This window comes from Trematomus bernacchii, unplaced genomic scaffold (assembly GCF_902827165.1).
Source record: "Trematomus bernacchii unplaced genomic scaffold, fTreBer1.1, whole genome shotgun sequence".
Lineage (NCBI taxonomy): Eukaryota > Metazoa > Chordata > Actinopteri > Perciformes > Nototheniidae > Trematomus > Trematomus bernacchii.
Window position 1 is genome coordinate 493,467 of NW_022987387.1, and position 21,699 is coordinate 515,165.

The window sequence follows — 21,699 nt, forward strand, 5'->3', positions numbered from 1 at the left end:
TCCCATGGGATGAGCATGTTGCTCTAAGTCTTATGGGAATGGGCCTCTTTTTGCTGATGTGTTTACCATGTCAATGTTACAGTATGATATGTCAGACATGTTTAGAGCTTACCAAAAAAAACTATTAATTCAGCTCCAACAACGGAGGTATTATTCAATCAATGCTGTATGATGACTGACCTTAAACAATACAGAAGGTTGATTGGATATTTTAAAAATGAATTTGTTGAGATCACAGCTTTCAGATGCTACATTACTACAAGTATTCAGCGTGGATGGATTTATACATGCTTTTTCCCTTCATGAATCTATTGATGCCTGCCAGGATGTGAGGTGCAGTCAGGCTCTGACACCTTGACACCATGGGGGGCCTGTTGTGCAGGAGAAGAGCTGTCAGTGTGTCAGCCCCCCCCTCCAACTGACGTTCAGCAGCACAGAACACAATCATGAGAAAGCCACAGTTCACTTCTTATACCATAAACAGTTTCACCACTCAACGCCTCAGGAGAAGAAACAAAGCTCTGATTGAATGATGGTAAGTAGCTCTCAATTCTCTCTTTTGAAAAAATGTAAACCTATAAAGTTTTTGGCGTAATTCATAAAAAATAATAACTGGATTTTTTTGGGAAGTTTTGTATTGCTTTAAATATTTTCGGAAGAAACTTAACATTAGACCTACAGCCTGCCCTGGGCGTCACTTGGTTAGAAAAAGTGGTGGGGACACTTTCAGATTTGAAAAACCACTACTGCATTAAGGGTCCGCAAACAAGACATTTATACATACATATGCTTACAATGCTTTTTTTGAGAAATAGTGCAGTAACTATGCTACGCTGCTGCAAAGCTATTCTCTATTCAATTATCACTAATATTAAATGTGTCTCAGGTCCAAACTGCACCTCTTGGGTTACCAGAAGTACAGCCAGAATGTGAGAACAGTCCTCCAGACTCTACAGGTTCTCTTGTCCAAATAAACCTCACAGTGTACAATTCTGTGTGCAAACTATCGTCAGATCATTTTAACAAATGATCCTAATGCAAAGTGGTGGGGACGAAACTGGCCACTTCCAAAAGTGGAGGGGACATGTCCCCAGCGTCCCCAGTATAAATGACGCTTATGGCTGACACATTGTTCTGAGGCAGTAGGCTAAATGGAACAATGTCATCAGTCAGGTCAGCATGGATGAGGGGCTTTGAAGGCTTTTGTCTCACCAACAGTGGGCGCTGCCGACACCTTTCTGTAACTGACTGAGGCTCTCCCTCAGGGCCGTTTTTTGGCATATGGCGGTCGCCTAGGGTGCCAGATCCAGGGGGGCGCTGCGCTGGCAGCTCTGGGAGGGAAAACCATTTTTTTTACTGTTTGCGCTCATCCTAATTTTCGGCCTTGATTCATAATTAAGTAAATGTAACACCCTTTTCCCCCTGTTTACACTTTTCATTTGCCCTGTACGATGGGCGCTGTAAGTGATGAAAGTGGGGGGTGTTGGCTTATCAGGCGCCCGCAGCTCACAGCCAAAGTGGGCGTGGGAGCGAGCGAGAGAGATAAATGCAATTTATGTAAACAAATCCAATATTTCCAAGGCACTCCTTTATAATTATTGGGATAAACAGGTTTGAAATCATTTCAATGTATACTATAGGACAGTAAACTAAAAATATCGTTTAAAACTTAAGATAAAAAAATATGCATAAATAAATGTTAAAATAAAATATAGATATATAGGTAAAATAAGATATAAATGAACAACAAAAATAAAATAAGTTACATTTATTTGTTATTGGCTATGGTAGGTTATTGGTTATGTTCACATACTTATTTGGTTGTTAAAATGTAAACCGATCTTTTTTATATGGGTGTTTAGAGTTGTACCCCCTAGATCAGGTCTCTAGTGCACCAGATTGAAGCATTTTACTTTAAAATGTTCAAACATTTCTTCCCGGGGGGGCATACCCCCGGACCCCCCTAGAGGATGTGACGTCCACCCCCCAATTAAAACATGTTCATACAATACTGAATATATTTGAAGCCTTTTTGATGTATATTACCTATGTCAATAAGTTTCAGTTTTTCTAGTGTATTGGTCTTTTGTGGAGATTTTTCATTTATTCTTTATCTATTCTATTGTGTATTCCTTGGATACTTTTATCTTTTCTACTGTACGATTTTCTGGCAGGGGGAGGGCGCCAGCTAAAATTGTGTGTGTGTGTGTGTGTGTGTGTGTGTGTGTGTGTGTGTGTGTGTGTGTGTGTGTGTGTGTGTGTGTGTGTGTGTGTGTGTGCGCGTGTGTGTGGTTGTGCGCGTGCGCGTGTGTGTGGTTGTGTCGTTGTGTGTTTTGTGTTTTGGGCTCGAGACAGCTCCAGCCAGTCAGACGCCAGCAGAGTTGAGGCCCCCCCCCCCCCCCCCCCTTCTGTTCTGTGCTCCTCTAACGGCGGCTACACACGCTGCTGTGTTGCATACAGGCAGGACATTACGGAGAGGACCAGAGACAGCTAGTGGACACATTCACTGTGATTATACCCGGAGACCGAGACCCCGGAGGCCGGTGGACCCGCGGAGGGACCGGGCTGAGTGACACAGGTCCCGGTGTTCATGTTGTACACACCGAGGCGCGATATTGGATCTTTCTTCAGGAAGGACCCTCAGCCTCGCACAGGGATGTTTCTGTCCTGGGGCGGCATGTAGGGGATGTTATCATCTTGGAAAAGTAGAGGTTAGACAACTTTCTCTGTTTCTGGCCTCAGTTTGATAGAGTTGATAAACTCGCCATATCACTCTGTCGGCAGGGAGCCTATGCTGTCACTCATGACAGCTCATGACTTTTGAGATCAATTCTGGAACTAATCCAATAGGATTCCCCCCCAGTTGCATTGAAAACGTGTGTACAAAGCAGTGCCTGTGAGAGGAGCTTCAGAGCTGTTCAACATACCATATGTTGTGAGTGTGACTGTAATTGGAATGATCATTTAGCTCCAGAGCTGCCAGCCACTGCACACTGCTCTGTGTGTGATCCGAGCTATGCAGACTGACTGGAGCCACTCTCAGACAGCTCCTCTGCACACCCAGCTCTAAGGTGCTCTCACAGAGAGGAACTTTTACAGCTGAGGAAAGCTCCCTGCAAGCCTCGATCCAGAGGGACGACTGGTGCGGAGTAGCAGATGTTACACAGCTTTGTGTATTATGTGTGTATGTGCGGATTATTCAGATGCTGCTATGCAGACAGAGTGGAGCCACAGAAAATCTGCTTGTGAAGTTTGAGTAACTCTCCGGCTGTGCAGCCCCTGTCAGAGCACTCAGTTGAAGAAATGTGTTGCACTGTTGGCAGCTGAAGTTTTCTTTATGAGGGTTTTGTTGTTGCAGGATTGAAGTATTATTTAAAACAAAAACTCGTACAGGTTATGTACATTATGAATTGGTAACTTTCACATAGACTGAGACCAACAGTTGTGCCTGAAACACATGGGAAAAGTCCCATCTGACTTTTTTTTACAGTAAAGAAGCAATGTTGTTCCCTCCACTGGCTTGTTGGTTACACTAATTGTCGGGAAATGAAGAACCCTCATTCGCTGAATAATACCTGGAATAGATCCATTAACAAAGACGAAGTACTAATGTCGGTGCCTGGCAGTAACAAGAAGTTCAAAAGAAAGTCTCAGGAGCCTAAAAAGCTTTATAGTGGCCCCGAGTCCGACAGGATGAAAACCCAAGCAGCCAACATGTCGGATGTGGACTCAGTGGATGACACCCTGCCTGAGGCATGTCACTTCAGCAGGTTGGCACCATTAAGGAGACAGCTGATCCTATCACAAGAAGGGATGGCCGGTTCTACAGCCCTTCTGTCAGGACTACCAGAGAGCGAAATGTCTCCAGCCCAGGGGGGTGCCATAGACATGAGAATTGGAACTAATGTGCCTGCCATCACTTCCAAACTGTCGCAGTTACCTGCCTCTCCATTCTCTCACTCTGAGATCTCCCAATGGCCCACATCCATATCCCAGCCTCTGTCCAACAGACTCAAACTGGGCCTTCGCCCCGCTTTCCTTCAGTCGACATCGACCAGCAGCAGCCCCCCCCCCAGCCACCAGGCCGTCTCTCTGGAGCCCTGCCTGTCAGCTCAGGCTCTGTCTATGGAGACCCAGCTCCACTCACCTATGGTAAATATTTGGGATTCATGAGAAATTCAAATGTGCTCTGAAAAATAGGAATAGCTATTATTAATACAAATAATAGCTTAAATTATTAATAAATCAATAATCTGTCAGTCAATGAGCAATAATTTTGAAAATGGATACTTCATTCAATCTTAATTTATTAAAGGAGCTCTATTATCCTTTTAGGGGTTTTTCCCTTTCCTGTGTGTGTGTAATAATATAGGTTTTTGTGCATGTAAATGGTCTGCTAAGGCTAAAATCCCTGTGTCCCCTCCAGAGGGAGTTTCTCTAACAATCCCCGCCTTCCTGAAACGCCTCTATTGGACTCCTTTGTTTACTTCCATACCATAGTGACATCACTTTGTAATAATCACGCTTCTTTTGGCTAGCCCTCCAACACATTGTATGTGATAGGCTAAGGGCTGGACATCTCTAGGCGGTTGACCAATCACAGCAAAGCCAATCAGCTAACCAATCAGAGCAGACTGGGCTCTGGTTTCCAGACAGAGGGTGAAAAGAGGTGCTGCAGCACAGGCAGTATGAGAACAATAAGAGCTTTCTGAACATTAAAGCTGACATTCCCCAGTAGAGACCACTACATACTGATATACACCTGAAATCAGCAGGAGAGGACTCTTAAGTAGAGACACTACATACTGATATACACCTGAACATCAGCAGGGAGAGGACTCTTTAAAGTAGAGACACACATTACTGATATACACCTGAACATCAGAGGAGAGGACTCTTTAAAGTAGGGGACACTACATACTGATATGCACCTGAACATCAGCAGGAGAGGACTCTTTAAAGTAGAGACCACTACATACTGATATACACCTGAACATCAGCAGGAGAGGACTCTTTAAAGTAGAGAGACACTACATACTGATATTACAACCTGAACATCAGCAGGAGAGGACTCTTTAAAGTAGAGACACTACATACTGATATACACTGAACATCAGCAGGAGAGGACTCTTTAAAGTAGAGACACTACATACTGATCTACACCTGCACATCAGCAGGATGAGGACTCTTTAAAGTAGAGACACTACATACTGTATATTACACCTGAACATCAGCAGGAGAGGACTCTTTAAAGTAGAGACACTACATACTGATATACACCTGAACATCAGCAGGAGAGGACTCTTTAAAGTAGAGACAACCTAATGATATACCACCTGAACATCAGCAGGAGAGGACTCTTTAAGTAGAGGACACTACATACTGATATACACCTGAACATCAGCAGGAGAGGACTCTTTAAAGTAGAGACACTAATCATATATACACCTGAACATCAGCAGGAGAGGACTCTTTAAAGTAGAGACCACTACATACTGATATACACCTGAACATCAGCAGGAGAGGACTCTTTAAAGTAGAGACACTACATACCTGATATACACCTGAACATCAGCAGGAGAGGACTCTTTAAAGTAGAGACACTACATATGATATACACCTGAACATCAGCAGGAGAGGACTCTTTAAAGTAGAGACACTACATACTGATATACACCTGAACATCAGCAGGAGAGGACTCTTTAAAGTAGAGACACTTACATACTACACCTGAACATCAGCAGGAGAGGACTCTTTAAAGTAGAGACACTACATACTGATATACACCTGAACATCAGCAGGAGAGGGACTCTTTAAAGTAGAGACACTACATACTGATATACACCTGAACACTCAGCAGGAGAGGACTCTTTAAGTAGAGACCACATACATACTGCTATACACACTGATACATCAGCAGGAGGCGAGAAGGCACTCTTTAAGTAGAAGGACCCCACTACATACTGATCTACACCTGAACATCAGCATGGAGAGGACTCTTTTAAGTAGAGACACTTACATACTGTATATACACCTGAACATCAGCAGAAGAAGGCACCTTTTTAAGTAGGAACCCTACATTACTGATATTACACCTGACCGTCAGCAGGAGAGGACTCTTGAAGTAGAGAAGCACTACATACTGCTATACACACTGAACATCAGCAGGAGAGGACTCTTTAAAGTAGAGCACTACATACTTGATTATTACACCTGAACATTTCAGCAGGAGAGGAACTCTTTAAAGTTAGAGACCCACTAACATTATGATATACACCTGAACATCAGCAGGAGAGGACTCTTAAAGTAGAGACACTACATACTGATATACACCTGAACATCAGCAGGAGAGGACTCTTTAAGTATAGACACTACATACTGATATACACCTGAACATGAGCAGGAGAGGACTCTTTAAAGTAGAGACACTACATACTGATATACACCTGAACATCAGCAGGAGAGGACTCTTTAAAGTAGAGACACTACATACTGATATGAACCTGAACATGAGGCAGGAGAGGACTCTTTAAAGTAGAGACACTACATACTGATATACACCCTGAACATCAGCAGGAGGAGGACTCCTTTAAAGTAGAGAGACACTACATACTGATATGAAACCTGAACATGAGCAGACATTGAGTGTTCAAGTTTCACCTAAGGACAAAAGCGGCCAATGTAAACATTGGCTGCTTTTGCATTAGAGGGTAGAAGGAGGTTGGTCTGTTAACATTATGATTGGTCTGTCTGCTAAATATATTAGTGAGTGTCTACAATGAAAATAACAGCTTTTTTCTCCTTGACCTTAACTGGCATTGGTACAGTTAAGTGTGTGTTTAGTGGTGCTAAAGATAGCAATGACTGTGTTAGCTACATTTGGAATGAATGTAACGTTATTGGGCCTTTAGCTTTTCAGTGGTAGCGTGGAAATGTTGTTAATATGAGTGTTGTGTTTTAAAAAGCATGTAGTTAAATAGTTCCCATCCTCAAAAAGATTGGAGTAAGAGAAGCAGTGTTCTCGGTCGTAAAATGCAATTGATACACCTCGCGTTATGTTCTTTATTCAATTACTGGTAAACTGCATATGAAAATGTAAAATAGTGGTCTCAGTACAACCATAGAGAAGAGAGAATCTAGCACCCAATAAGATTGAAAACGTATGGACTTGCATATCAATATTTACTTGAGAATCTGTAGGTCTAAAAATCCTGGTTCTAGGGAACTCTTATGAACTTTAGTATCAACCTTATTCATTATTGCTGTTCACATTATAACACTTTCCACTGATGGATTTTAAAGAAGATATTGGAATTACAATTTTTCTGTCACCAGAATTAGTGGAGCTTTATTAGTTGAGCTATTATTGAGCATAAAGAGATATGAACATTGTCTGCGCCATTTGGTCAGCAAATGACTTTCAAATATTGCAGGGAAAAAATAGGACCAAATAACTGAGCTTAGAAATGGTGGAGATCACTGTTTGTGACATGTGTGTCATCAAGTTAACCCTATGAGGGAATTGTGGGTGAACATCTCTGTTCTAAAGGTCATTTCAATTATATTGTGCAGTTGTTTCGTCATTTGATTAAGAAAAACAAATATCCTTGTGCTTTCAGGATTCTCCCAGGAAACATGTTGGGGGTCACCATGAGGTCAAAGCCGTCCAGCAGACCAGGAGGCTTCTAGCCAACGCCCGAGAGAGGACGCGCGTCCACACCATCAGTGCTGCGTTCGAGGCCCTGAGGAAGCAGGTCAGACTCTCAGGCCACACTAAAACACACAAACAACAATTTATGTAAAAGCTTAAACAAAACGCTCAAACATTGCACAGAACCAAATACAAGACGGTTTGGCTTTCGGTAACAACACATATTTTAAAGGTGGCTTCAATAAGCAGATGCTCGCTCTACTCTGCAGGAAATAAGTCAAGAAAATATGTCACTATCTGAGTCTGTAACTGAAATGAAGCACAGTTTTCCTGAACACATGTTCACTGTACTGTAACATTATATAGTTCACTGGATAATATTCCTACAACAGGCCAACATCAGGCTCGCCCAGCAGTATGGACCAGAGCTAAAGAGAGACTCCATTCAGATTAGATTCAAACAGTAATGTATGTGTGAAAAGAGCAAACATATTTTTTGCCACCATGCTATAACAGAAACACTCCCTACGCACATTAAAGGTGGGGTAGGTAAGTTTGAGAAACCGGCTCGAGATACACTTTTTGTTATATTCCATGGAATGCTCTTAACATCCCGATAGCAATGAATATCTTAAGTGCTTTGACAAAAAATCCATAAAGAAATGTCATCTGTGGAAGCTGTAGTACTGTAAAAAGCACGACCAATCATTTTAGCCGGCCCGGCTAAAATAACTGGATGGCCTACCTGCCTGTCAGCTTTCCATCTGTGCACAAACTTATCTCGTGCCCTCATTGGTCATGTGCACGTTCGTGTGTGTTAGAGGAGGGGCTCTGTAAGGAAGTGGGAGATTTTTTCCGGCTGTGTATTTTCAAATTCTAGCACACTTGAGCTGGTTTCTCCAAAATTACCTACCCCACCTTTAAGCCCTCGTGACGGAATTTAAACTAATTTATTTTTTACTGCGGTCAGAATAATGTTATATTATAGGTCTATATATATATACATACTATATATATACATACTATATATATATATATATATATATATATATATATTATATATTAGGCTAGGCTACTGCCTGACTCACTGTCACTCACTGCTGCTTTGTCCTTCTGATCCCAGTCTCCCCATATTATAAGAGAGGGACACACCTTGAGAGGCAGAAGTGTGTTCTGTGTCTCGCTCACAAATGAATCCGGCCTCTGAGAAGATGAGCTCTGAAGGTGTGGATGTGGAGGGCAAATATTTCCCTGCAGAGTTTGCATGGGGTATTCCTTTGCTTGTTCCAAATGATTCCACCAACATCAGCCGTTAGCTGTTAGCACTCAGAGCTCACAGCTCCTCATATCTGTTCAGAAACTAGACAAAAGTGAAACAAGTACAAACCACAGACTGTCTGTGTCATGGCGAATACAGCCGCTGGTTTATTTATGTCTGTAGGCCGTTGTTGTGAGTGTGGACGGTCGGAGCATATACAACGTTAGCTTAGCCGATCTCCATTCAGAAAACACGCATTTTAAAAGGTTTTTTGCCTGCCGTCTGTCTGCAGACTTGTCAAAGCATTAATTCATGGTTTTTACTAACCGGTATCAGTATGTTGTTACTTCGGCATCATTTTGAAACGTGTATTACAATTAAATCACGGTCAAATATGTTCATCTTGTTGTAGTTGTAGCCCCCTTGCCAGCGATTCTCTCACTAGTTTCGCATATTCAGCCCGGTTGTTGGCCCGGAAAGAACCTGGATTTTGGAGTGCCAGAAAACTGTGAAACAGTACCCGTTAGCCGGAACTACCCCTAGTGGAAACGCAACAAAAAACAGGCCGGGTTTGGCACGGCACGCTTAAACTGTGCTACGCGCTGCAGCGGAAATGCGCCATTACATGCTACTTTGTTTTTATAAATGAAAGCAATGTTTGTAAATCACATCATCTGTGGAAATAAAAGTAATGGGAGAGCTCAAAAACGGGCAGTTAAATTGAATGATACATATTAGAAAACGTCCCCAACTGGAATCAAATAATAGCAGTCAGCTGTAATATTAACAATTTCAGAAATATCATCATACTTGTTAAGATTTCATTTATACAGGTGAACCTAAATTGACAATGAAGCAGGGTTTCTGCGTGCTCGTCCCTTCACTATGGTATAATGTAAGGTGTTGAGACATAATAAAAAATAAATAAAAAGTTGGGACTATGATGGTTGCAAGAAAGGACAAATGTGTTGACATTTCACTTTTCTTGGACCTCTGCATTGACTGGGTTTAATAATTGTCTACGTCCTGAACAGCCCTGGCTTCACAGTAAATCTCTAACCTACCTATTCAAAGTGTGAATGGCTCAGGCCTTTAGTTTTTCCAAGGGCTGAATTAACTGAAAGACCTTCTCGCTGTGCTGGGCATTTGATTTTTTGTGTGCTGTTTAAAGTATATCCCATTGTTTCAGTTGCTTTTGTTTATGAATATGTTCTGTATGTGTGCTATATGTTTATATTTGCCAATCTCCTTAATTTCCTACTCTCTCCAGGTGCCATGTTACTCTTATGGGCAGAAGCTATCCAAGCTGGCAATTTTACGTATAGCCTGCAACTACATCCTGTCTCTGGCTCAGTTGGCGGAGCTGGACTACAGTTCAGACTGCGACAGTGTCAGCTTCTCTCAGTGTGTGGAGCAGTGCACCAGGACCCTGCAAGCCGAGGGGAGGAGCAAGAAGAGGAAGGTGAGGCTGCCTTCTCTATATAACATTCATTCTCTGCTTCTCAATCGTGGCTGGGGCAACTGCTACAGGAAGAAACCTATAAAGCACATGTTTTTTTCTGCTTTATATTTGATAAGATTATCGTAAGAAGCCTCCCTATGTTCTCTTTTAATTTGCTGAAACATTTATCAATAAAAGTTATTTAATAGAGTCAATAATATGGATATTTGGAGCATAATAACTGAACGCTGCTTCTCCATGTTTGGTTCTGACTCTGGGAACCGAAAGCAGACCAGTCCCAGAAGACCTGAGAGTTCTGGATGGTTCATAATGTAGCAGTAGGTCAGAAATGTATTTTGGGCCTAAACCATTCAATGCTTTATAAACCAGCTGCAGTATATTTGAAAATCAGTTCTTTGACAGACAGGAAGCCAGTGTAAAGACTTCAGAAACTGGACTGATCCACTTTCTTAGTGTTAGTGAGGAACCAGTGTAAAGACTTCAGAACTGGACTGATCCACTTTCTTAGTGTTAGTGAGGAACCAGTTGTAAAGACTTCAGAACTGGACTGATCCACTTTCTTAGTGTAGTGAGGAACCAGTGTAAAGACTTCGGAACTGGACTGATCCACTTTCTTAGTGTTAGTGAGGAACCAGTGTAAAGACTTCAGAACTGGACTGATCCACTTTCTTAGTGTTAGTGAGGAACCCAGTGTGAAAGACTTCAGAACTGGACTGATCCACTTTCCTTAGTGTTAGTGAGGGAACCAGTTGTAAGACCTTCAGAACTGGACTGATCCACTCTTCTAGTGTTAGTGAGGAACCAGTTGTAAAGACTCAGAACTGGACTGATCCACTTCTTAGTGTTAGTGAGGAACCAGTGTAAAGACTTCAGAACTGGAAACTGATCCACTTTTTAGTGTCAGTGAGGAACCAGTGTAAAGACTTCAGAACTGGACTGATCCACTTTCTTAGTGTTAGTGAGGAACCAGTGTAAAGACTTCAGAACTGGACTGATCCACTTTCTTAGTGTTAGTGAGGAACCAGTGTAAAGACTTCAGAACTGGACTGATCCACTTTCTTAGTGTTAGTGAGGAACCAGTGTAAAGACTTCAGAACTGGACTGATCCACTTTCTTAGTGTTAGTGAGGAACCAGTGTAAAGACTTCAGAACTGGACTGATCCACTTTCTTAGTGTTAGTGAGGAACCAGTGTAAAGACTTCAGAACTGGTGTGATCCACTTTCTTATACCCCTTTCACACCAACGGTGTTTCAGGGCCGGTTTGGTGCTGGTGCTTGAAAAGCACCGGGTTTTCCTGTTCACACCGCAGCGGAGCAGCGTCATAGCTCCGGAATCCGGTTCGTTTCGAGCACCAAAAAGTTGTCCGTCTAGAAGCAAGAACCGCATACGTCACGCTTACGTCGGAGGGGGGCGAGATTAACCTGAGCTAACACTTAAGGCGAGTACGGCAAAATACAAGTTGTAACAAGCAGTAGTGCTGAGCAAAGTGACTAGAACGCAACCACACACTTGTTAAAAAAACACACTTTATAAAGTCAGGCAACACTAACCAGGCTTCGTGTGATTCTGTTTACTTTGACCATCCGTTCGCTGTTATTGATCATTGTGGAGAGCAGGCAGACGTTTTGTTTGTTATTATAGCAGCTATCGGATGGAATCAATACATGGCTGCACAGGTTGTCATGTCCGACTATCACAAGTAGAATCATAATGAAAAATACGTCGGTAAAAAGTGCCTGTAGAAAACTGCTTAGCAAGTAGTCAGTTTAGCTTCGGTTGCTATGCTAACATCACCCATGTTATACCAGAGAAACTTTCATAACAGCGTTGTGATGCCAAACAGCGTCAATTCAGACTGACACCAAACAGCGTCAATTCAGACTGACACAACATTCACTTAAGGGGAACTGGGGATATGTATCAGCTGCTGTGTGTGGACAGTCAGACAGTGAATACTTTAGAGCCGTGTGAGCTAACAGGGAGCTAACGGGAGAATACACTCCCGTTGAAGAGCAGCCGGCCAGCACTGCAGCGGTCGGTAAATGCCGCTGAAACACATTAATAAACAATGAACCACGGCACTCTGGAGAAAAGTATAAGGTTGGAGAAGTCGTTATTTAATTTAATCTGGCTTCGTATGATTAAAAGCAACGCAGTCCCCGGCCCGTTGTTGTGAGGTGAGCTCCGGCGTTGGGGAGAAACTCAGCGACGTAAACTGTGACGTCATGACGCAGCAGCGGCAGCACCAGTCGGGCTCTGAGCGGTGTGTGAAAAGAGCCGGCGCTAACCGAAGAACCGGTTCTGAACCAGAAAAGCTCTAGCACGGAGCTTGAACCGGAGTTGCGTTGGTGTGAAAGGGGCATTAGTGTCAGTGAGGAACCAGTGTAAAGACTTCAGAACTGGACTGATCCACTTTCTTAGTGTCAGTGAGGACTCGAGCAGCAGCGTTCTGAATTAGCTGCAGCTTTCTAATAGATTTTTTAGTGAGACCTGTAAAGACACCATTACAGTAGTCCAGTCTACTGAAGATAAAAGCATGGACAAGTTTTTCCAAATCCTGCCGTGACATTAGTCTTTTTAATCCTAGATATATTCTTAAGGTGATAGTAGGCTGATTTAGTCATTGTCTTAATGTGACTGTTGAAATTCATTTCGGAAACTATGACTGCACCTAGATTTCTGGCTCTATCTGTTGTTTTGAACATTGCCGACTGAAGCTCAGCGCTGACTTTTATTCGGACCTCCGTGGCTCCAAAAACAATTATCTCAGTTTTATCTTTGTTTAATTGAAGAAAGTTCTGACACATCCAGTCATTGATTTGTTCAATGCATTTACTCAGTGTTTGAATTGTAACATCCAGTCTCCTGGTGAAATGGTTATGCAAATGTGTCATCCGCAAACTATGGTAACTTATTTTGTTGATTTTCATTATCTGAGCCAGTGGTAGCATGTAGATTTTAAAGAGAAGAGGCCCCAGGATGGAGCCTTGAGGAACCCCACATGTCATATCTGTCATAACTCAGATGTGTATTTACCTATAGAAACAAAGTTGTTTCTGTCCTTTAAGTAGGAATCAAACCAATTTAGAACTGTTAAAGAAAGTCTGAAAGTCCCACCCAGTTTTTTCAATGATTTTAGAAATGGAAGGTTTGATAAGGGCCTGTAATCTTTCATTACTGAAGCATCTAGATCAGGGGTGGGGAACCTTTTTCCTCTCAAGGGCCATTTCAATTTGTATAACATCCTCCGAGGGCCGTACAAATTATTGAACTCAAAAACTCTGCTTAAAAAAACTAAAATCACAGCCCATTCATTTGGCCTTTCTTTCATGCTGTGCAAAGAAAAAGCAACCTCTTAATCCAGATATTTTACCATGACTCGTGTATGCATTCACGTGCACGGTTGTGGCATGACCACCAAAACAGAAAGGTATGGACACAAGATGTGTGCAAATGTATTTAGTTTCCTATCCATGTGGACATGATTTAAGTGGGGGGGGACCTAACCTCCTCTAGGGGGGTCCGGGGGCATGCACCCCCGGGAAGATTGTTTTTTAAATGTTGAAGTTAAAAGCATCAATCTGGTGCACTTTGAGAGCAATATTAGGAGATCTATGGATACATCTCTCAACACCCATATGAAACAGACCTGTAAGCAGATTTATTTTTTCTTTATGGATATTTTACAAATCACTCCCCTTTCAAACTGTATTCTTGTTTATTAATAACAACTTTTTTTTACTGTCATATAGTATTTTATACCTGTTTACTTTATTCTCTTATTTTTTTACAACTATAATGATCATATAAAGATGTGCCTTTACCTCACTGGTTGTAGAAAAAGCTTCTTATATTCGTTAGCATAGCTAGCTAACCAGATGCTAATAACAATACAGTTATTGACTGTATGATCAGTATGTCAGATGAACAGATCGCCACTGGGCTTACAACTAAAGACACAGCCACGCAAAAACTGCGGCATGTGTACGGCTCCTTATGGGTACTGCAATTTTTGGAGCGGCGTTCCGGTGCTCTCCAGCAGAACTGCACCCGTCAGACAAGACATATACCACGTGATGACACGTTAGGCTCGTGTTGTGTTCAAGGACCCTGACCTTGGCCAGGAAAAACAGGCACTCGCTTTTTTTAATTATTTTGCGGTCTAGATTTCTTTAAAAAAAAAATACACCTGAGTGAAGAGACTTGTTTGCTATATGAAGTAGATCTTAGGCCATGCAATGAAAAATCTTTTTTGAAAAAGCCTGTTGGTATAATATCAAGGCAGCATGAGGAGGATTTCAGATGTTGTATAATGTCCTCCAGGTCTTTGTTGTTGATCAGATGGCATGGTTTCATGGTGTTTGAATTGATTTTGAGTGGACACAGGGACAACACATTTGCTGTACCTGATAAAGAGGCACTGACTGCTCAGTGCAGGCCGTGGTGGACACTGGGGGGTTTGTTGTTGTATGTACATGAATTAGAGAGTCATCATTAGTGAGCCATCATAGTGAAAGTAATTCAGCACCTCCTTATTTCTTAGCAAGCCTTATTTATGCTTTTATTTGAGAATCCTTAAAAACTCTTAAGGACCCCCCCCCCGCCTGTGCCTTATTATCCATTGATAATCAATTTCAAGTTTGTGTTGAACACACTTTCTCTGAGCCATGCTATATATCAAATGTACTTTATAATTGCTATGGGTTGTAATCGATGAAAGGAAATGTTTTATACTTGGAGTTTTTGATAAAATGAAAGTTAAGCCTCTAGGTCTAACATTCTGCAGCTTGCCCTTTTATTTGTGGACTAATGCTCTCTTGTTGCTCTTTTAGATTCAAAGTATCTGAGAGCTTTTCTCTTCCTTGTGGGCAGTTTCTCTCTGCTTTGTGTGTGTATGTGTGTGGAAGCACATTTATGCATGTATGAGTTCTAAAAGTTCCAGACACCAGATGTTTAGAGTGGAGGGGAAGTAGAGCTGGCGCCATGAAGGGCAGAGGGCAGGGAGAAGGCACGCGAACTGAAACCACACACACACACACACACACACACACACACACACACACACACACACACACACACACACACACACACACACACACACACACACACACACACACACACACACACACACACACTTGGCACATTCCCCAGCAGTCTCTCCAACACATTCCCCCACTCTGCTTCTCCAGGCCATCTGCTCCAACATACTTTAAAACAAGGAGGGGAAAAAACAGTCATCATCGGCCTGTCAGACACCGGCAGCTGGTGGAAAGACGGGGGGGTGGGGGGGAGGTGGGATGCGTGTAATAGTGTGAAGTGGGTGTGCTGGGGGGTCAAATACTTCTTTTTTTTCGCAGAGCCAAAGAGTCTGTCAGCAGGAAAAAAACCCCGTTTTACTTAATTGTGATTTTTATATTTGTTCACCCCTCCCTGAGGTATAACAAATGATTGTTTGCTTTTTATATTAAATCATTGTTTTGAATGCAGCGTCTATTATTCGGCATACCTATTCGTATTATTATTGTTATGTGTGTGACTGGTGAAGCCACACAATTACTAATTGTAATCAATATTAATACAACTATTCATATTCACAAAACCGTATATAGGCTAGAAAAACACTGGCTCTAAAGTTTAGTATGGGTGCAATGGCTATCAGAAAAAAATCATAATGTCAAAATAATAATTATGATGTTTAATATAATTATTAATTATAGTAAGAATTGGTTGAAGGGTGTGGTAATTCCTAACTATAAGAGGTTGGCAGAACTCACGCTTTCGCAACATTAAACATTAAACCAGCATATCAATTCAAAAAGCATTTAATAAAAAGAACAAAGACCTTTCAGTCTTCATCCATGTATGTGTTGTTGCGTTCAAAAGGCAAATTCACAATGTGTGATCACAACGTATATGGTAATGGTTCCAGGTTAAATTATGGTTAGTTTGTATTCGAGTCTGCGTTTTCACAAAATGAACATAAACTGGAATTAACCACATGTTAACAATACGCTCAATACAACAGATCACACAATCAAGCTCAGTAAATACAGCCAAACAGCACATGTACAATGCAGCTGCTACTTTGCTGATTAGCGAATTAGCTTAGCTGAAGAAAGGCGAGTGTGCTGTACTAATGGTTGCAGCGCGTTGTCGATTGTACGGACCTGTCTTTTTGTTCAGGTCCGTACGCTGTGCGCAGGACAGAGGAACCGGTTGAGTCGTTGTTTTCCTAGAATGCAGTGAGCTTGTTGCTAACTCGTTGCTGTTCTTTGGAAGTTAGCCATTTGTGGCTGACTCGTTGTGGTGGTTAGCAGTGCAAGTTACTGGATGGCTCTTAAGCAAGTTATTGTGTCTGTGAGGTTAAAAGATGGGACCAGTGGGGCTATGGCCCATACGCCAAGGAGGCAAGGAGGCAAGGAGGCAAGGAGCAGGGTGAAGAGCTAAGACAGAGAGAAAAGAAGGCCGCTGCTGTTTTTAAATTAAGTTTTCACACCTATGTTTTACATGGTCACAGCTATACTGACCAATGTCTGCTGAAGATGCTTATCTTCAGGCGGAATTTAGAGCATCTCTGAGTTTAAGGCACAGGAAGTGGTTTGGGATTTTCACAATAAAAGAAGAACATGTGAATTAAGAATCTTTGGCTCAATTGCCATAATAAGTAGTCCCACATCCCCGCGATATGATAAAAAGATCTAGTTCAATACCGAAGACCTTAAGGGCAAATCCAAAAACAAACATTTCACAGGTCCTTAAAACAACTTGAAAGTTGTACAGTCCAAAAAGAAACCAGGGGCTGTCAAGTTGAAACTTTATTAAAGAAAGTTCACTTTTCCATTAAATTCAACAACTATGCAATTCATTAACCAACTGGGCATTTGTTGATACTTCCTATCTTTGATAGGCAAGAACAGTCTTAGAGTTACAAAAAAATGATAAATAATAATGGCATAGTATAAAATTCCTAAACAGTTTTGTCATTTATTTATTCTGGTAATAAAGCTCGTTTTGCAGTTTATTCGTTGAGCAGGCACGTGCAGAGGATGTCAGAGGGGAAGGGTCTCAAATGCATAAAAGGGCACACCGGCGATTTTATTAATTTAATAAATTATTATAAATATAAATTATATGTATTTAAAACAAATCCTATACTGAGATTGTTTCAAACACTGCTTCACATGTTAACTAGCCCCCACTCTAACCCACCTCTCTGACGGACAGAAGCTCTTTCTCTCGCCTCATATTCCTCTCACCACCTTCTCCATAAAGGCATCAGTGCTTCAGTGATGATTGGCATTAAGAAAATGCTGATATTGTATGTGTTAGACATCATTCTTTCATTGATTTAAGCAAACACACTAAGTACAATGTAACCTGAGACACTGTTATGTCTCTTTTTTAAATCAGATTCCCTACACACAATATAAAATACCTAACAAAACAGAACTTATTTTAGTTCCCCCTTCACTGTCACCTGCCGTGCAGTATACTGTAGCCCCCAATCTCCTGATTGGCTGAGGTACTCCTGTGTCGAAATCTCTGTGTTACAATTGGCTTAGCCACCAAACAGAGGCCTCATGTCAGGAGAGATTTATGCTCTTGTTTACACGAGAACGCAAACGGTTGTATCCGCTACTTTTCTCTTTCGTATAGCCCGTTCGTTCACACGAGGCCGTAACGGAAACGCGGAAACGGACCCCGCAAACGATAACGGGTCCCAAGGTGGATAGATCTGCAAACGGAACGCTCTGGGGGGCCAAACGGCTCCGTGTGTACGTCCTATACGATCATTTCCTGATAACGATGAAGCCATAGCCCCGCCTCTCCCCACCTCTGCTGCTCACTGCTGTAGCATGGTCAGTAGCTACTGCTAGTGCTACTGCTACTGACCATGCTACAGATGTTAGTGCAAAATCTACAGCTCCTCTACCACAACCATCAGCAACAAGTGGACATGGAGAATTACATGAACTACATGTTGCTAAATCCACCGCGGAGAATAAACAGCAGGCAACCATGGCAACCATACTCAGGGGTCTTCTTCGCTGCTTTTGGTGTATTTTGTGGCGAAAGTACAGCGCCACTTACAGGCCCGGCATATGTACTACAGCGTCTCCACCGGGTCGAGCGGTCTCGTGTGAAGGGAAGACTTTTTTGATATCATATTCGGTTCGTTTGCGTTTCGTATGCGTTTGCGTGTAAATGGGGTCTTAGCTAACTTCCAGTGTTTTACTTTTTGCGTTCTTCTATTTTGATACCTTGAAAAAAATAATTCTTGAACAATATACAAAACAAAAATATATTCCTATCAAAGAATAGAAGATAGATATTTTCCAAGATTACCATTACTTAAAATACAACTTTACATTTGTACCATTGAACAATCACCATTATGTAGATTCTGTGATGAATAAGATGCATTTGTTTTTCCACTGTCTTTATGTTGCAAGTATGTGGTCCAAGATTACAAAAACAACTTTCATTTTACATTTACACCTTTCAACATTTTATTTGGGCTTCAGAATGAAAATAGTCCACAGATTATAAATACAATTATTCTCCTGGGTAAAGTACTTGTTTTAAAAATCAATCAAGAAGTGATCTGAATTCATGGTGTATAAAAATGTATTACAAAAACTATTTATTTTGGAAAAAACTATTGCCACAAACAATCAAAAGGCCAACATCAGGACAATCAGCTCTAAGGACAAGTGGAATGGAATAATAGATGTGCTCGGCCTGTCCTGTGTTTGGGTTGTTGGATGTAGGGGGTGTTAACCTAGTGATCTGAAACGTTGACGGTATCCTCTTGGCTGTTTTTGTTGTCTTTTTATTTTATTTGTGTATCTTTTTGTAAGATCGGAACTCCATCTCACCAACACTGTTGTGTCCCTATCTGTGTCTGCTGCCCTGTACACAAATATATCCTTTGTCCAACTGACCCACATTTCCCAATAATAACAGGGGTCCATCCCAGGGGACACCTACTGTTTAATGAACCAACCACCTATTGGCAACAGTAAAATGCTGTTAATTGATGGCACCGTGCGTTAACAAACTCCTTCTACAGATTTCGTTTAATCGGCTTAATATTAATCTGTATGTTTATTTTCTTTGGTTTGAGTATATCATATTTGAATTGGCTCATTTTCAGGTGCATATCAGTATGTAGTGTCTCTACTGGGACATGTCTCCATGCTTTATTGTTCAAAAAGCTCTTTATTGTTCTCATACTGCCTGTGCTGCAGCACCTCTTTTCACCCTCTGTCTGAAACCAGAGCCCAGTCTGCTCTGATTGGTTAGCTGGCCGGCTCTGTTGTGATTGGTCAACCGCTTAGAGACGTGTCGGAAATGTCTCTCCACTCATGCATTCATACAGTATCAATAGGTCACATAACTATTTCAATTTCACTGCAAATATGTAACCTGTAGGTAACATTAATATTGTGTGACGCTGGAGCTCCTCAGGTTATTCAGTATGTAAACATGTACTAATCACACACGTAAACACATGTGTAATGTGAACATTTCTGAATTCCTGTAAAACTTCAGCTGAGACTGTTTTGATGGACTCTTTCCTCTCTGTGTTTCAGGAGTGAAGCTGAAACAAATGGAAGGCCCCAGGACGCAGAACACTGGCATCCCAAACGACCAGATGGAGAGGATAATGAAAGAGTGATGCGGATGAATTATACTTTGTTTCATGAATAGCTCTCCCCATTCATTACTTAATAATATTTATCTGAACAGAATTTTAAAGGCTCTGTTCATCAAGGCCCACAAACAAACTGAGAATAAAACAGATGTAAAGTGACGTAGGGACTGAAATACTGAACTATCCTACTCCAATTCTGTGTCGAGCCGTGGCTGCCTTGTCAATACCATCAAAGTATAAGTATGCATTTCCTCCCGCTACACTCCCTTTCAGCTGACACACTTATGACAAGCACGAAACTTGTCTGGTCAGATGTGTGTAAAGTGTAATGAGAATCTGACCTCAAACTGAGGACATCACTGCAGTCGAAGCAGCTCATTCATGAGGCAGTCTTTTTTTTTTACAATAGATTTAGCTATAGTAGACCATAATATGCCAACTATTAAAAATAAATTAAAATATTTTTTAAATTACCCCGCTGTAATTTTCTTACAAACACATAGATGCAACAGACTGACTAAACATTGTAAGAACAAATAATCAAAGTCCACAATTAACTTTTATAATGAAACAAATATTGAAGGGCCACTAGAGTGATTTAGTATCTCACATCTTTAAAGGTAGGGGACTTTTGAGAGACAGATTTTTATAAGAAATGTTGTACAGTAAAAGGTGAGATATTGACGTTCAGGATCACTTGTCGTGTCCATTTTTAAAAGCAAACGTCAACTGCGCTTATGCCTAGCTTCCACACTGCTCTAAGTTTAACAACCCCTGAAACCGAACATTTGAGAAAGATCCTGACCCTGTTTTAGCCGAAGTTTTAGAAAAAGAGACGGCGCTAATTTTCCAAAAGGACAAATTAGGTTGAAGTTGAATGTGTTTTAGACTATTTTGTCTGTATCAGCAACACAGTTGTGAGATTTGGCAACACATTAACATAAGTCTAATGTTTCAGTAATATTTGTAATGCTAAACATGTTTGTTAGCTGTGTACATATCTAGTTTTGGCTAAATAAACAAGGTTTTTAAGCCCTACCTGTTTGAAGGCACACGTGTTGACCCAGTTTCTTTATCCTTAATGAAGTAAAACTTTGATTGTAACTGTACACTTTTAAAAGATTGTTGTTGGTGAGAGGAAAGATTGAGAAAGACGTAGGCTATGTTTAGCAGCCTTGTAACTGCACTTGAACATTAAAATGGATTTTTACCCTCTAAATATATCATAATTTGTGTGAGTTGAATGTGATTGGTGAGGAGTGTAACCCCGGGATTCCACCGGGTCCGTCTGCGCCGCGTTACGGCTGCAGCCCGGTTTTTTCCGACCTCCTACAGCGTCAAACCCCACCGGGCGCGTTTCAGAAGCGGAGCGTCTTGCGTGTCGGCTCGCAGTTTTTGTTGATTTGGGCATATTTCATGGACAGGCTACTTTGTACAGACAAAGTTCATAATAATTGTAATATTCCAGTTATAAACGACATGAATCAAAGATAGCCTATGTTGCTGTATTTTAGTGGTAACAAAATGCATTCATCATCATAATGATTCTATATATATATAATTTACACAGTGCCTGTAAACCGGAGGAGAACGCTGGCATTTATTCTCCTACTTGAAATACTACGGAGGGATATTTTGGGGATTGACTGGATGACGCTTCTGAGCCGTA

At 41.4% G+C, this 21,699-nt stretch overlaps 1 protein-coding gene across 2 annotated transcripts; it reads left to right on the forward strand.

Annotated features, from left to right (window-relative positions):
- The first annotated feature begins 519 nt into the window (after positions 1–519).
- atoh8 (atonal bHLH transcription factor 8) lies at positions 520–21,256 on the forward strand. 2 transcript variants are annotated; one of them, XM_034133924.1, is made up of 5 exons: positions 520–535; positions 2,461–4,152; positions 7,620–7,754; positions 10,180–10,371; positions 19,969–21,256. In XM_034133924.1, the coding sequence occupies exons 2-5, from the start codon at positions 3,547–3,549 to the stop codon at positions 19,972–19,974; spliced, it is 939 nt and encodes a 312-aa protein (XP_033989815.1). In that variant the 5' UTR covers positions 520–535; positions 2,461–3,546; the 3' UTR covers positions 19,975–21,256. The 2 variants fall into 2 exon arrangements, with proteins under 2 accessions (XP_033989815.1, XP_033989806.1); XM_034133915.1 differs by lacking the exon at positions 520–535 and having other exon boundaries at positions 2,428–4,152.
- The last annotated feature ends 443 nt before the right edge of the window (positions 21,257–21,699 follow it).